Raw genomic sequence first — 17,620 nt, forward strand, 5'->3', positions numbered from 1 at the left:
TTAATGGGATTAATGGGGGGATTATTGGGATTAATGGGGGGATTATTGGGATTAATGGGATGAATGGGATTAATAAAATTAATGGGATTAATGGGATTATTGCGATGAATGGGATTAATGGGATTAATGAGATAATTAGGATTAATGGGAATATTGGGATTAATAGGATTAATGGGATTAATGGGGGCATTAATGGGATTACTGGGCAATTAATAAAATTAATGGGGGATTGATGGGATTAATGGGATTTAATGGGATTAATAGGATTAATGGGGGCAATGGGATTATTGGGATTAATGGGATTAATAGGATTAATGGGATTAATGGGATTAATGGGGGGAATTAATGGCATTAATGGGGACAATGGGATTAATGGGATTAATGGGATTAATAAAGTTAATGGGATTAATGGGATTAATGGGATTAATGGGGGATTAATGGGGGATTAATGGGGGATTAATGGGGGTTATTGGGATTAATGGGATTAATGGGATTAATGGGATTAATGGGGGATTAATGGGATTAATGGGGGATTAATGGGGGGATTAATGGGATTAATGGGATTAATGGGATTAATGGGGGGATTAATGGGATTAATAGGATTAATGGGATTAATGGGATTAACGGCATTAATGGGATTAATGGGGGATTATTGGGATTAATGGGATTAATGGGATTAATGGGGGATTATTGGGATTAATGGGATTAATGGGGACAATGGGATTAATGGGATTATTGGGGGATAATTGGGATTAATTTGATTAATGGGGGGATTAATGGGATTATTGGGATTATTGGGATTAAGAAAGATAATGGGATTAACGGGATTAATAAAGGGATTATTGGGATTAATAGGAATTAATGGGATTAATGGGGTCAATAGGATTATTGGGATTAATGGGGGATTATTGGGCTAATTGGGATAATTGGGAAAAATGGAGTTAATGGGATTCGTGGGATTAATGGATGATTATTGGGATTAGGGGGGTTAATGGGATAATTAACGGGATTAATGGGGGATAATTGGGATTAATGGGGGGATTATTGGCATTAATGGGATTAATGGCATTAATGGGATTAATGGGATTAACGGGATTAATGGGATTAATAAAATTAATGGGATTCCTGGGGTCAGTGGGATTATGGGATTAACAAAATTAGTGGGATTAATGGGATTAATGGGGCGATTAATGGGGTCAATGGGATTAATGGGATAATTGGGATTACTGGGATTAATAGGGGCAATGGGATTAATGAGATTAATGGGATTACGGGGATTACTGGGATTATTGGGATTAATGGGATTAATGAAGTCAATGCCATTAATGGGATTAATGGGATTAATGGGATTAATGGGGTCAATGGGGTCAATGGGGCCAATGGGGTCAATGGGGTCAATGGGGTCATTGGGGACAATGGGGCCAATGGGGTCAATGGGGTCAATGGGGTCAATGGGGTCATTGGGGACAATGGGGCCAATGGGGTCAATGGGGTCAATGGGGTCAATGGGGTCAATGGGGTCAAAGGGGTTTTGGGGTCAGTGGGGACAGCGGGGACATCGGGGTCAATGGGGGTAATGGGGTCAATGGGGTCATTAGCTCGTAATGGGGTCAATGGGGTTTGGGGGTTATGGGGTCTGTGGGGCCAATGGGGTCAATGGCATCAATGGGGTCAATGGGGTCAATGGGGTCAGTGGGGTCAATGGGGTCAATGGGGTCAATGGGGTCAGTGGGGTCAATGGGGTCAATGGGGTCAATGGGGGGAAGTTGGGGTCGTGTTCATATTGGGGTCAGTGGGGTCTTGGGGTCATTGGGGTCAATGGAGCCATTGGGGTCATTGGGGTCAATGGGGTCATTTGTTCGTAATGGGGTCAATGGGGTTTGGGGGTTATGGGGTCAGTGGGGTCAATGGGGGCAATGGGGTCATGGGGGTCAATGGGGTTTATTGGGGTCAATGGGGTCAATGGGGTCTGTGGGGTCAGTAGGGTCATTGCGGTCAGTGGGGTCATTGGGACAATGGGGTCAATGGGGTCGATGGGGTCAATGGGGTCAATGGGGTCATGAGTTCATATTGGGGTCAATGGGGACATTGGGATCATTGGGGCAATGGGGGGACATTGGGGTCATGGGGGTCAATGGGGTCAGTGGGGTTAATGGGGTTAATGGGGTCTGTGGGGTCATTGGGGACAATGGGGTCATTGGGGTCAAGGGGGGGACATTGGGGTCAATGGGGTCTGTGGGGTCAATGGAGTCAATGAGGTCGATGGAGTTAATGGGGTCAGTGGGGTCAATGGGGACAATGAGGTCAATGGGGTCAATAGGGACAATGGGGTCAATGGGGACAATGGGGTCAATGGGGACATTGGGGTCTGTGGGGTCAATGGGGACATTGGGGTCTGTGGGGTCAATGGGGACATTGGGGTCTGCGGGGTCAGTGGGGACATTGGGGTCTGTGGGGTCAATGGGGTCAATGGGGTCAGTGGGGTCAATGGGGGGAAGTTGGGGTCACGTGTTCATATTGGGGTCAGTGGGGTCTTGGGGTCATTGGGGTCAATGGGGCCATTGGGGACAATGGGGTCAATGGGGTCAATGGGGCCATTAGTGACAATAGGGTCATTGGGTCAACGGGGTCAATAGGCACAATGGGGTCATTGGGGGCAATGGGGGCAATGGGGGTGAATGGGGGGTCACATGACCGCAGGCTCAGCTGCTCATTGGCTCTCACCGTGCAATGGCCCCGCCTCCAGCAGCGCCTCCATGGCGCGCAGCCATTGGCTGGGCGGCACCTGGCTCCGCCTCACCGCCTCCTGGGGGCAACGGGGACACGGCTGACCTCTGACCTCTGACCTCTGACCCCACAGATCCCATACAGACCTCACAAACCCGATGCAAATCCCATACAGTCCCCACAGACCCCACAAATCCCATACAGACCCCACAGACCCCATAGACCCCATAAAATCCCATAAAATCCCATACAGCCCCCACAGACCCCATAAAAATCCCATACAGACCCCAAAACCCCATAAAATCCCATACAGACCCCACAAACCCCGTACAGACCCCAGAAACCCCATAAAATCTCATACAAACCGCATAAATCCCATACAGATCCCGTACAGACCCCACAAATCCCATACAGACCCCCAAACCCCATAAAATCCCATACAGACCCCGCAAACCCCATAAATCCCATAGGGACCCCATAAATCCCATAAAATCCCATCCAGACCCCACAAATCCCATACAAACCCCACAGACCCCATACAGATCCGATACAGACCCCACAAACCCCATAAAATCCCATAAAATCCCATACAGACCCCACAAACCCCATAAAATCCCATAAAATCCCATACAGACCCCACAAACCCCACAAACCCCGTACAGACACCATACAGACCCCAAAACCCCAGAAAATCCCATACAGACCCTACAAACCCCATAAAATCCCATACAGACCCCCAAAACCCCACAAAACCCCATAAAATCCCATATAGACACCACAAACCCCACACAGACCCCATATAGACCGCAAAACCCCATAAAATCCCATACAGAACCTATAAACCACATACAGACCCCATACAGACCAATAAATCCCATACAAACCCCACAAATCCCATCCAGACCCCACAAACCCCATAAAATCACATACAAACCTCATACAGACCCCAAAACCCCATACAGACTCCACAGACCCCATAAAATCCCATCCAAACCCCACAGCGCCCATAAAATCCCATACAGACCCCACAAACCCCATAAATCCCATAAAATCCCATACAGACCCCAAAACCCCATACAGACCCCACAAACCCCATAAAATCCCAACTAGACCCCACAAAACCCCATAAATCCCATACAGACCCCACAGACGCCATAAAATCCCATAAAATCCCATCTAGACCCCACAAAACCCCATAAATCCCATCCAGACCCCACAGACCCCATAAATCCCATAAAATCCCATACAGACCCCACAAACCCCACACAGACACCATATAGACGCCAAAACCCCATAAAATCCCATACAGAACCTATAAACCCCATACAGACCCCATACAGACCAATAAATCCCATACAAACCCCACAAATCCCATCCAGACCCCACAAACCCCATAAAATCACATACAAACCTCATACAGACCCCAAAACCCCATACAGACCCCAAAACCCCATAAAATCCCATCCAAACCCCACAGCCCCCATAAAATCCCATCCAGACCCCACAGACCCCATAAATCCCATAAAATCCCATCCAGACCCCACAAACCCCATACAGACCCCACAGACCCCATAAAATCCCATTCAAACCCCATCCAGACCCCACAGACCCCAAAACCCCATAAAATGCCATACAGACCCCATAAATCCCATAAAATCCCATCCAGACCCCACAGACCCCATAAAATCTCATACAGACCCCAAAACCCCATAAAATCCCATACAGACCCCATAAAACCCCATAAATCCCATATAGACCCCACAGACCCCATAAATCCCATAAAATCCCATACAGACCCCAAAACCCCATACAGACCCCACAGACCCCATAAAATCCCATCTAGACCCCACAAAACCCCATAAAATCCCATACAGTCCCCACAGACCCCATAAATCCCATAAAATCCCATCCAGACCCCACAAACCCCATACAGACCCCACAGACCCCATAAAATCCCATTCAAACCCCATCCAGACCCCACAGACCCCCAAGCCCCATAAAATCCCATACAGACCCCAAAACCCCATAAAATCCCATACAGACCCCACAAAACCCCATACAGCCCCCCATAAAACCCCATAAATCCCATACAGACCCCATAAAATCCCATACAGCCCCCATAAAACCCCATAAATCCCATACAGACCCCACAAACCCCATAAATCCCATACAGACCCCATAAAAAAACCCATAAATCCCATACAGACCCCACAAACCCCATAAAATCCCATACAGATCCCATCCAGACCCCAAAACCCCATAAAATCCCATCCAGACCCCATAAATCCCATACAGACCCCAAAACCCCATAAAATCCTATACAGGCCCCACAAAACCCCATAAATCCCATACAGACTCCAAAACCCCATAAAATCCCATACAGACCCCAAAACCCTATAAAACCCCATACAGCCCCCACAAAACCCCATAAATCCCATACAGACCCCATAAAACCCCATAAATCCCACAAAATCCCATCCAGACCCCACAAACCCCATCCAGACCCCAAAACCCCACAAACCCCATACAGACCCCACAGACCCCATAAAATCCCATTCAAACCCCATCCAGACCCCACAGACCCCATAAATCCCATAAAATCCCATCCAGACCCCACAAAACCCCAAAAATCCCATCCAGACCCCACAGACCCCATAAAATCCCATACAGACCCCACAAAACCCCATACAAACCCCATACAGACCCCAAAACCGCATAAAATCCCATAAAATCCCATCCAGACCCCACAAACCCCATAAAATCCCATACAGACCCCAAAACCCCATAAAATCCCATCCAGACCCCATAAATCCAATCCAGACCCCATAAACCCCATAAAATCCCATAAAATCCCATACAGACCCCACAGACACCATAAATCCCATAAAATCCCATACAGACCCCACAAATCCCATACAGACCCCACAAACCCCATAAAATCCCATACAGACCCTACAAACCCCATAAATCCCATACAGCCCCCATAAAACCCCATATATCCCACCCAGACCCCACAAACCCCATAAAATCCCATACAGACCCTACAAACCCCATAAATCCCATACAGCCCCCATAAAACCCCATATATCCCACCCAGACCCCACAAACCCCATAAAATCCCATACAGACCCCACAGACCCCAAAACCCCATAAAATCCCATAAAATCCCATACAGACCCCATAAAATCCCATACAGACCCCACAAACCCCATAAATCCCATACAGACCCCATAAAATCCCATACAGACCCCATAAATCCCATACAGACCCCATAAAACCCCATAAATCCCATACAGACCCCATAAAATCCCATACAGCCCCCATAAAACCCCATAAATGCCATACAGACCCCATAAAATCCCATACAGACCCCACAAACCCCCAAAAATCCCATAAAATCCCATACAGACCCCACAAACCCCATAAAATCCCATAAAATCCCATACAGACCCCACAAACCCCACAAACCCCGTACAGACACCATACAGACCCCAAAACCCCAGAAAATCCCATACAGACCCTACAAACCCCATAAAATCCCATACAGACCCCCAAAACCCCACAAAACCCCATAAAATCCCATATAGACACCACAAACCCCACACAGACCCCATATAGACCGCAAAACCCCATAAAATCCCATACAGAACCTATAAACCACATACAGACCCCATACAGACCAATAAATCCCATACAAACCCCACAAATCCCATCCAGACCCCACAAACCCCATAAAATCACATACAAACCTCATACAGACCCCAAAACCCCATACAGACTCCACAGACCCCATAAAATCCCATCCAAACCCCACAGCCCCCATAAAATCCCATACAGACCCCACAAACCCCATAAATCCCATAAAATCCCATACAGACCCCAAAACCCCATACAGACCCCACAAACCCCATAAAATCCCAACTAGACCCCACAAAACCCCATAAATCCCATCCAGACCCCACAGACCCCATAAATCCCATAAAATCCCATACAGACCCCACAAACCCCACACAGACACCATATAGACGCCAAAACCCCATAAAATCCCATACAGAACCTATAAACCCCATACAGACCCCATACAGACCAATAAATCCCATACAAACCCCACAAATCCCATCCAGACCCCACAAACCCCATAAAATCACATACAAACCTCATACAGACCCCAAAACCCCATACAGACCCCAAAACCCCATAAAATCCCATCCAAACCCCACAGCCCCCATAAAATCCCATCCAGACCCCACAGACCCCATAAATCCCATAAAATCCCATCCAGACCCCACAAACCCCATACAGACCCCACAGACCCCATAAAATCCCATTCAAACCCCATCCAGACCCCACAGACCCCAAAACCCCATAAAATGCCATACAGACCCCATAAATCCCATAAAATCCCATCCAGACCCCACAGACCCCATAAAATCTCATACAGACCCCAAAACCCCATAAAATCCCATACAGACCCCATAAAACCCCATAAATCCCATATAGACCCCACAGACCCCATAAATCCCATAAAATCCCATACAGACCCCAAAACCCCATACAGACCCCACAGACCCCATAAAATCCCATCTAGACCCCACAAAACCCCATAAAATCCCATACAGTCCCCACAGACCCCATAAATCCCATAAAATCCCATCCAGACCCCACAAACCCCATACAGACCCCACAGACCCCATAAAATCCCATTCAAACCCCATCCAGACCCCACAGACCCCCAAGCCCCATAAAATCCCATACAGACCCCAAAACCCCATAAAATCCCATACAGACCCCACAAAACCCCATACAGCCCCCCATAAAACCCCATAAATCCCATACAGACCCCATAAAATCCCATACAGCCCCCATAAAACCCCATAAATCCCATACAGACCCCACAAACCCCATAAATCCCATACAGACCCCATAAAAAAACCCATAAATCCCATACAGACCCCACAAACCCCATAAAATCCCATACAGATCCCATCCAGACCCCAAAACCCCATAAAATCCCATCCAGACCCCATAAATCCCATACAGACCCCAAAACCCCATAAAATCCCATACAGCCCCCACAAAACCCCATAAATCCCATACAGACTCCAAAACCCCATAAAATCCCATACAGACCCCAAAACCCTATAAAACCCCATACAGCCCCCACAAAACCCCATAAATCCCATACAGACCCCATAAAACCCCATAAATCCCACAAAATCCCATCCAGACCCCACAAACCCCATCCAGACCCCAAAACCCCACAAACCCCATACAGACCCCACAGACCCCATAAAATCCCATTCAAACCCCATCCAGACCCCACAGACCCCATAAAACCCCATAAAATCCCATACAGACCCCATAAATCCCATAAAATCCCATCCAGACCCCACAAAACCCCAAAAATCCCATCCAGACCCCACAGACCCCATAAAATCCCATACAGACCCCACAAAACCCCATACAAACCCCATACAGACCCCAAAACCGCATAAAATCCCATAAAATCCCATCCAGACCCCACAAACCCCATAAAATCCCATACAGACCCCAAAACCCCATAAAATCCCATCCAGACCCCATAAATCCAATCCAGACCCCATAAACCCCATAAAATCCCATAAAATCCCATACAGACCCCACAGACACCATAAATCCCATAAAATCCCATACAGACCCCACAAATCCCATACAGACCCCACAAACCCCATAAAATGCCATACAGACCCCATAAATCCCATAAAATCCCATCCAGACCCCACAGACCCCATAAAATCTCATACAGACCCCAAAACCCCATAAAATCCCATACAGACCCCATAAAACCCCATAAATCCCATATAGACCCCACAGACCCCATAAATCCCATAAAATCCCATACAGACCCCAAAACCCCATACAGACCCCACAGACCCCATAAAATCCCATCTAGACCCCACAAAACCCCATAAAATCCCATACAGTCCCCACAGACCCCATAAATCCCATAAAATCCCATCCAGACCCCACAAACCCCATACAGACCCCACAGACCCCATAAAATCCCATTCAAACCCCATCCAGACCCCACAGACCCCCAAGCCCCATAAAATCCCATACAGACCCCAAAACCCCATAAAATCCCATACAGACCCCACAAAACCCCATACAGCCCCCCATAAAACCCCATAAATCCCATACAGACCCCATAAAATCCCATACAGCCCCCATAAAACCCCATAAATCCCATACAGACCCCACAAACCCCATAAATCCCATACAGACCCCATAAAAAAACCCATAAATCCCATACAGACCCCACAAACCCCATAAAATCCCATACAGATCCCATCCAGACCCCAAAACCCCATAAAATCCCATCCAGACCCCATAAATCCCATACAGACCCCAAAACCCCATAAAATCCTATACAGGCCCCACAAAACCCCATAAATCCCATACAGACTCCAAAACCCCATAAAATCCCATACAGACCCCAAAACCCTATAAAACCCCATACAGCCCCCACAAAACCCCATAAATCCCATACAGACCCCATAAAACCCCATAAATCCCACAAAATCCCATCCAGACCCCACAAACCCCATCCAGACCCCAAAACCCCACAAACCCCATACAGACCCCACAGACCCCATAAAATCCCATTCAAACCCCATCCAGACCCCACAGACCCCATAAAACCCCATAAAATCCCATACAGACCCCATAAATCCCATAAAATCCCATCCAGACCCCACAAAACCCCAAAAATCCCATCCAGACCCCACAGACCCCATAAAATCCCATACAGACCCCACAAAACCCCATACAAACCCCATACAGACCCCAAAACCGCATAAAATCCCATAAAATCCCATCCAGACCCCACAAACCCCATAAAATCCCATACAGACCCCAAAACCCCATAAAATCCCATCCAGACCCCATAAATCCAATCCAGACCCCATAAACCCCATAAAATCCCATAAAATCCCATACAGACCCCACAGACACCATAAATCCCATAAAATCCCATACAGACCCCACAAATCCCATACAGACCCCACAAACCCCATAAAATCCCATACAGACCCTACAAACCCCATAAATCCCATACAGCCCCCATAAAACCCCATATATCCCACCCAGACCCCACAAACCCCATAAAATCCCATACAGACCCCACAGACCCCAAAACCCCATAAAATCCCATAAAATCCCATACAGACCCCATAAAATCCCATACAGACCCCACAAACCCCATAAATCCCATACAGACCCCATAAAATCCCATACAGACCCCATAAATCCCATACAGACCCCATAAAACCCCATAAATCCCATACAGACCCCATAAAATCCCATACAGCCCCCATAAAACCCCATAAATGCCATACAGACCCCATAAAATCCCATACAGACCCCATAAATCCCATACAGACCCCATAAAACCCCATAAATCCCATACAGACCCCACAGACCCCATAAAATCCCATAAAATCCCATATAGCCCCCATAAAACCCCATCCAGACCCCACAGACCCCATAAAACCGCATCCAGACCCCATAAATCCCACCCAGACCCCACAAACCCCATAAAATCCCATACAGACCCCATAAAACCCCATACAGACCCCACAGACCCCATAAATCCCATCCAGACCCCACAAATCCCATAAAATCCCATACAGCCCCCATAAAACCCCATAAAATCCCATACAGACCCCAAAACCCCATAAAATCCCATACAGACCCCATAAAATCCCATACAGACCCCACAAACCCCATAAATCCCATACAGACCCCATAAAATCCCATACAGACCCCATAAATCCCATACAGACCCCATAAAACCCCATAAATCCCATACAGACCCCATAAAATCCCATACAGCCCCCATAAAACCCCATAAATGCCATACAGACCCCATAAAATCCCATACAGACCCCACAAACCCCCAAAAATCCCATAAAATCCCATACAGACCCCACAAACCCCATAAAATCCCATAAAATCCCATACAGACCCCACAAACCCCACAAACCCCGTACAGACACCATACAGACCCCAAAACCCCAGAAAATCCCATACAGACCCTACAAACCCCATAAAATCCCATACAGACCCCCAAAACCCCACAAAACCCCATAAAATCCCATATAGACACCACAAACCCCACACAGACACCATATAGACGCCAAAACCCCATAAAATCCCATACAGAACCTATAAACCCCATACAGACCCCATACAGACCAATAAATCCCATACAAACCCCACAAATCCCATCCAGACCCCACAAACCCCATAAAATCACATACAAACCTCATACAGACCCCAAAACCCCATACAGACCCCAAAACCCCATAAAATCCCATCCAAACCCCACAGCCCCCATAAAATCCCATCCAGACCCCACAGACCCCATAAATCCCATAAAATCCCATCCAGACCCCACAAACCCCATACAGACCCCACAGACCCCATAAAATCCCATTCAAACCCCATCCAGACCCCACAGACCCCAAAACCCCATAAAATGCCATACAGACCCCATAAATCCCATAAAATCCCATCCAGACCCCACAGACCCCATAAAATCTCATACAGACCCCAAAACCCCATAAAATCCCATACAGACCCCATAAAACCCCATAAATCCCATATAGACCCCACAGACCCCATAAATCCCATAAAATCCCATACAGACCCCAAAACCCCATACAGACCCCACAGACCCCATAAAATCCCATCTAGACCCCACAAAACCCCATAAAATCCCATACAGACCCCACAGACCCCATAAAATCCCATTCAAACCCCATCCAGACCCCACAGACCCCCAAGCCCCATAAAATCCCATACAGACCCCAAAACCCCATAAAATCCCATACAGACCCCACAAAACCCCATACAGCCCCCCATAAAACCCCATAAATCCCATACAGACCCCATAAAATCCCATACAGCCCCCATAAAACCCCATAAATCCCATACAGACCCCACAAACCCCATAAATCCCATACAGACCCCATAAAAAAACCCATAAATCCCATACAGACCCCACAAACCCCATAAAATCCCATACAGATCCCATCCAGACCCCAAAACCCCATAAAATCCCATCCAGACCCCATAAATCCCATACAGACCCCAAAACCCCATAAAATCCTATACAGGCCCCACAAAACCCCATAAATCCCATACAGACTCCAAAACCCCATAAAATCCCATACAGACCCCAAAACCCTATAAAACCCCATACAGCCCCCACAAAACCCCATAAATCCCATACAGACCCCATAAAACCCCATAAATCCCACAAAATCCCATCCAGACCCCACAAACCCCATCCAGACCCCAAAACCCCACAAACCCCATACAGACCCCACAGACCCCATAAAATCCCATTCAAACCCCATCCAGACCCCACAGACCCCATAAAACCCCATAAAATCCCATACAGACCCCATAAATCCCATAAAATCCCATCCAGACCCCACAAAACCCCAAAAATCCCATCCAGACCCCACAAACCCCATAAAATCCCATACAGACCCCAAAACCGCATAAAATCCCATAAAATCCCATCCAGACCCCACAAACCCCATAAAATCCCATACAGACCCCAAAACCCCATAAAATCCCATCCAGACCCCATAAATCCAATCCAGACCCCATAAACCCCATAAAATCCCATAAAATCCCATACAGACCCCACAGACACCATAAATCCCATAAAATCCCATACAGACCCCACAAATCCCATACAGACCCCACAAACCCCATAAAATCCCATACAGACCCTACAAACCCCATAAATCCCATACAGCCCCCATAAAACCCCATATATCCCACCCAGACCCCACAAACCCCATAAAATCCCATACAGACCCCACAGACCCCAAAACCCCATAAAATCCCATAAAATCCCATACAGACCCCATAAAATCCCATACAGAGCCCACAAACCCCATAAATCCCATACAGACCCCATAAAATCCCATACAGACCCCATAAATCCCATACAGACCCCATAAAACCCCATAAATCCCATACAGACCCCATAAAATCCCATACAGCCCCCATAAAACCCCATAAATGCCATACAGACCCCATAAAATCCCATACAGACCCCACAAACCCCCAAAAATCCCATGAAACCCCATCCAGACCCCAAAACCCCATAAAATCCCATACAGACCCCACAGACCCCATAAAATCCCATAAAATCCCATATAGCCCCCATAAAACCCCATCCAGACCCCACAGACCCCATAAAACCGCATCCAGACCCCATAAATCCCACCCAGACCCCACAAACCCCATAAAATCCCATACAGACCCCATAAAACCCCATACAGACCCCACAGACCCCATAAATCCCATCCAGACCCCACAAATCCCATAAAATCCCATACAGCCCCCATAAAACCCCATAAAATCCCATACAGACCCCAAAACCCCATAAAATCCCATACAGACCCCACAAACCCCATAAAATCCCATACAGACCCCACAGACCCCATAAATCCCATAAAATCCCATACAGCCCCCATAAATCCCATACAGACCCCACAGACCCCATAAAATCCCATACAGCCCCCATAAAACCCCATAAATCCCATCCAGACCCCACAGACCCCATAAAATCCCATAAAATCCCATACAGCCCCCATAAAACCCCATAAATCCCATACAGACCCCATAAATCCCATACAGACCCCACAGACCCCATAAAATCCCATAAAATCCCATACAGACCCCACAGACCAAATAAATCCCATCCAGACCCCATAAAATCCCATACAGACCCCACAAACCCCAAAAAATCCCATCCAGACCCCATCCAGACCCCACAAACCCCATCCAGACCCCATGCAGACCCCAAAACCCCATAAAATCCCATCTAGACCCCACAAAACCCCATAAAATCCCATACAGTCCCCACAGACCCCATAAATCCCATAAAATCCCATCCAGACCCCACAAACCCCATACAGACCCCACAGACCCCATAAAATCCCATTCAAACCCCATCCAGACCCCACAGACCCCCAAGCCCCATAAAATCCCATACAGACCCCAAAACCCCATAAAATCCCATACAGACCCCACAAAACCCCATACAGCCCCCCATAAAACCCCATAAATCCCATACAGACCCCATAAAATCCCATACAGCCCCCATAAAACCCCATAAATCCCATACAGACCCCACAAACCCCATAAATCCCATACAGACCCCATAAAAAAACCCATAAATCCCATACAGACCCCACAAACCCCATAAAATCCCATACAGATCCCATCCAGACCCCAAAACCCCATAAAATCCCATCCAGACCCCATAAATCCCATACAGACCCCAAAACCCCATAAAATCCTATACAGGCCCCACAAAACCCCATAAATCCCATACAGACTCCAAAACCCCATAAAATCCCATACAGACCCCAAAACCCTATAAAACCCCATACAGCCCCCACAAAACCCCATAAATCCCATACAGACCCCATAAAACCCCATAAATCCCACAAAATCCCATCCAGACCCCACAAACCCCATCCAGACCCCAAAACCCCACAAACCCCATACAGACCCCACAGACCCCATAAAATCCCATTCAAACCCCATCCAGACCCCACAGACCCCATAAAACCCCATAAAATCCCATACAGACCCCATAAATCCCATAAAATCCCATCCAGACCCCACAAAACCCCAAAAATCCCATCCAGACCCCACAGACCCCATAAAATCCCATACAGACCCCACAAAACCCCATACAAACCCCATACAGACCCCAAAACCGCATAAAATCCCATAAAATCCCATCCAGACCCCACAAACCCCATAAAATCCCATACAGACCCCAAAACCCCATAAAATCCCATCCAGACCCCATAAATCCAATCCAGACCCCATAAACCCCATAAAATCCCATAAAATCCCATACAGACCCCACAGACACCATAAATCCCATAAAATCCCATACAGACCCCACAAATCCCATACAGACCCCACAAACCCCATAAAATGCCATACAGACCCCATAAATCCCATAAAATCCCATCCAGACCCCACAGACCCCATAAAATCTCATACAGACCCCAAAACCCCATAAAATCCCATACAGACCCCATAAAACCCCATAAATCCCATATAGACCCCACAGACCCCATAAATCCCATAAAATCCCATACAGACCCCAAAACCCCATACAGACCCCACAGACCCCATAAAATCCCATCTAGACCCCACAAAACCCCATAAAATCCCATACAGTCCCCACAGACCCCATAAATCCCATAAAATCCCATCCAGACCCCACAAACCCCATACAGACCCCACAGACCCCATAAAATCCCATTCAAACCCCATCCAGACCCCACAGACCCCCAAGCCCCATAAAATCCCATACAGACCCCAAAACCCCATAAAATCCCATACAGACCCCACAAAACCCCATACAGCCCCCCATAAAACCCCATAAATCCCATACAGACCCCATAAAATCCCATACAGCCCCCATAAAACCCCATAAATCCCATACAGACCCCACAAACCCCATAAATCCCATACAGACCCCATAAAAAAACCCATAAATCCCATACAGACCCCACAAACCCCATAAAATCCCATACAGATCCCATCCAGACCCCAAAACCCCATAAAATCCCATCCAGACCCCATAAATCCCATACAGACCCCAAAACCCCATAAAATCCTATACAGGCCCCACAAAACCCCATAAATCCCATACAGACTCCAAAACCCCATAAAATCCCATACAGACCCCAAAACCCTATAAAACCCCATACAGCCCCCACAAAACCCCATAAATCCCATACAGACCCCATAAAACCCCATAAATCCCACAAAATCCCATCCAGACCCCACAAACCCCATCCAGACCCCAAAACCCCACAAACCCCATACAGACCCCACAGACCCCATAAAATCCCATTCAAACCCCATCCAGACCCCACAGACCCCATAAAACCCCATAAAATCCCATACAGACCCCATAAATCCCATAAAATCCCATCCAGACCCCACAAAACCCCAAAAATCCCATCCAGACCCCACAGACCCCATAAAATCCCATACAGACCCCACAAAACCCCATACAAACCCCATACAGACCCCAAAACCGCATAAAATCCCATAAAATCCCATCCAGACCCCACAAACCCCATAAAATCCCATACAGACCCCAAAACCCCATAAAATCCCATCCAGACCCCATAAATCCAATCCAGACCCCATAAACCCCATAAAATCCCATAAAATCCCATACAGACCCCACAGACACCATAAATCCCATAAAATCCCATACAGACCCCACAAATCCCATACAGACCCCACAAACCCCATAAAATCCCATACAGACCCTACAAACCCCATAAATCCCATACAGCCCCCATAAAACCCCATATATCCCACCCAGACCCCACAAACCCCATAAAATCCCATACAGACCCCACAGACCCCAAAACCCCATAAAATCCCATAAAATCCCATACAGACCCCATAAAATCCCATACAGACCCCACAAACCCCATAAATCCCATACAGACCCCATAAAATCCCATACAGACCCCATAAATCCCATACAGACCCCATAAAACCCCATAAATCCCATACAGACCCCATAAAATCCCATACAGCCCCCATAAAACCCCATAAATGCCATACAGACCCCATAAAATCCCATACAGACCCCATAAATCCCATACAGACCCCATAAAACCCCATAAATCCCATACAGACCCCACAGACCCCATAAAATCCCATAAAATCCCATATAGCCCCCATAAAACCCCATCCAGACCCCACAGACCCCATAAAACCGCATCCAGACCCCATAAATCCCACCCAGACCCCACAAACCCCATAAAATCCCATACAGACCCCATAAAACCCCATACAGACCCCACAGACCCCATAAATCCCATCCAGACCCCACAAATCCCATAAAATCCCATACAGCCCCCATAAAACCCCATAAAATCCCATACAGACCCCAAAACCCCATAAAATCCCATACAGACCCCATAAAATCCCATACAGACCCCACAAACCCCATAAATCCCATACAGACCCCATAAAATCCCATACAGACCCCATAAATCCCATACAGACCCCATAAAACCCCATAAATCCCATACAGACCCCATAAAATCCCATACAGCCCCCATAAAACCCCATAAATGCCATACAGACCCCATAAAATCCCATACAGACCCCACAAACCCCCAAAAATCCCATAAAATCCCATACAGACCCCACAAACCCCATAAAATCCCATAAAATCCCATACAGACCCCACAAACCCCACAAACCCCGTACAGACACCATACAGACCCCAAAACCCCAGAAAATCCCATACAGACCCTACAAACCCCATAAAATCCCATACAGACCCCCAAAACCCCACAAAACCCCATAAAATCCCATATAGACACCACAAACCCCACACAGACACCATATAGACGCCAAAACCCCATAAAATCCCATACAGAACCTATAAACCCCATACAGACCCCATACAGACCAATAAATCCCATACAAACCCCACAAATCCCATCCAGACCCCACAAACCCCATAAAATCACATACAAACCTCATACAGACCCCAAAACCCCATACAGACCCCAAAACCCCATAAAATCCCATCCAAACCCCACAGCCCCCATAAAATCCCATCCAGACCCCACAGACCCCATAAATCCCATAAAATCCCATCCAGACCCCACAAACCCCATACAGACCCCACAGACCCCATAAAATCCCATTCAAACCCCATCCAGACCCCACAGACCCCAAAACCCCATAAAATGCCATACAGACCCCATAAATCCCATAAAATCCCATCCAGACCCCACAGACCCCATAAAATCTCATACAG

At 47.3% G+C, this 17,620-nt stretch overlaps 1 protein-coding gene across 1 annotated transcript in view; it reads right to left on the reverse strand.

Annotated features, from left to right (window-relative positions):
* Positions 1–1,506: 1,506 nt before the first annotated feature.
* The window catches only part of LOC149913294 (telomerase protein component 1-like), a 53,424-nt gene continuing 37,310 nt past the window's right edge, over positions 1,507–17,620 (reverse strand). The window contains 1 exon segment of the mRNA XM_090130229.1: positions 1,507–2,806. Coding sequence (XP_089986355.1) covers positions 2,711–2,806 — 96 coding nt within the window. The 3' untranslated portion in view covers positions 1,507–2,710.

Source organism: Phasianus colchicus, chromosome 39 (genome assembly GCF_987193195.1).
Source record: "Phasianus colchicus chromosome 39, bPhaCol1.hap1.1, whole genome shotgun sequence".
Classification (NCBI taxonomy): Eukaryota; Metazoa; Chordata; class Aves; order Galliformes; family Phasianidae; genus Phasianus; species Phasianus colchicus.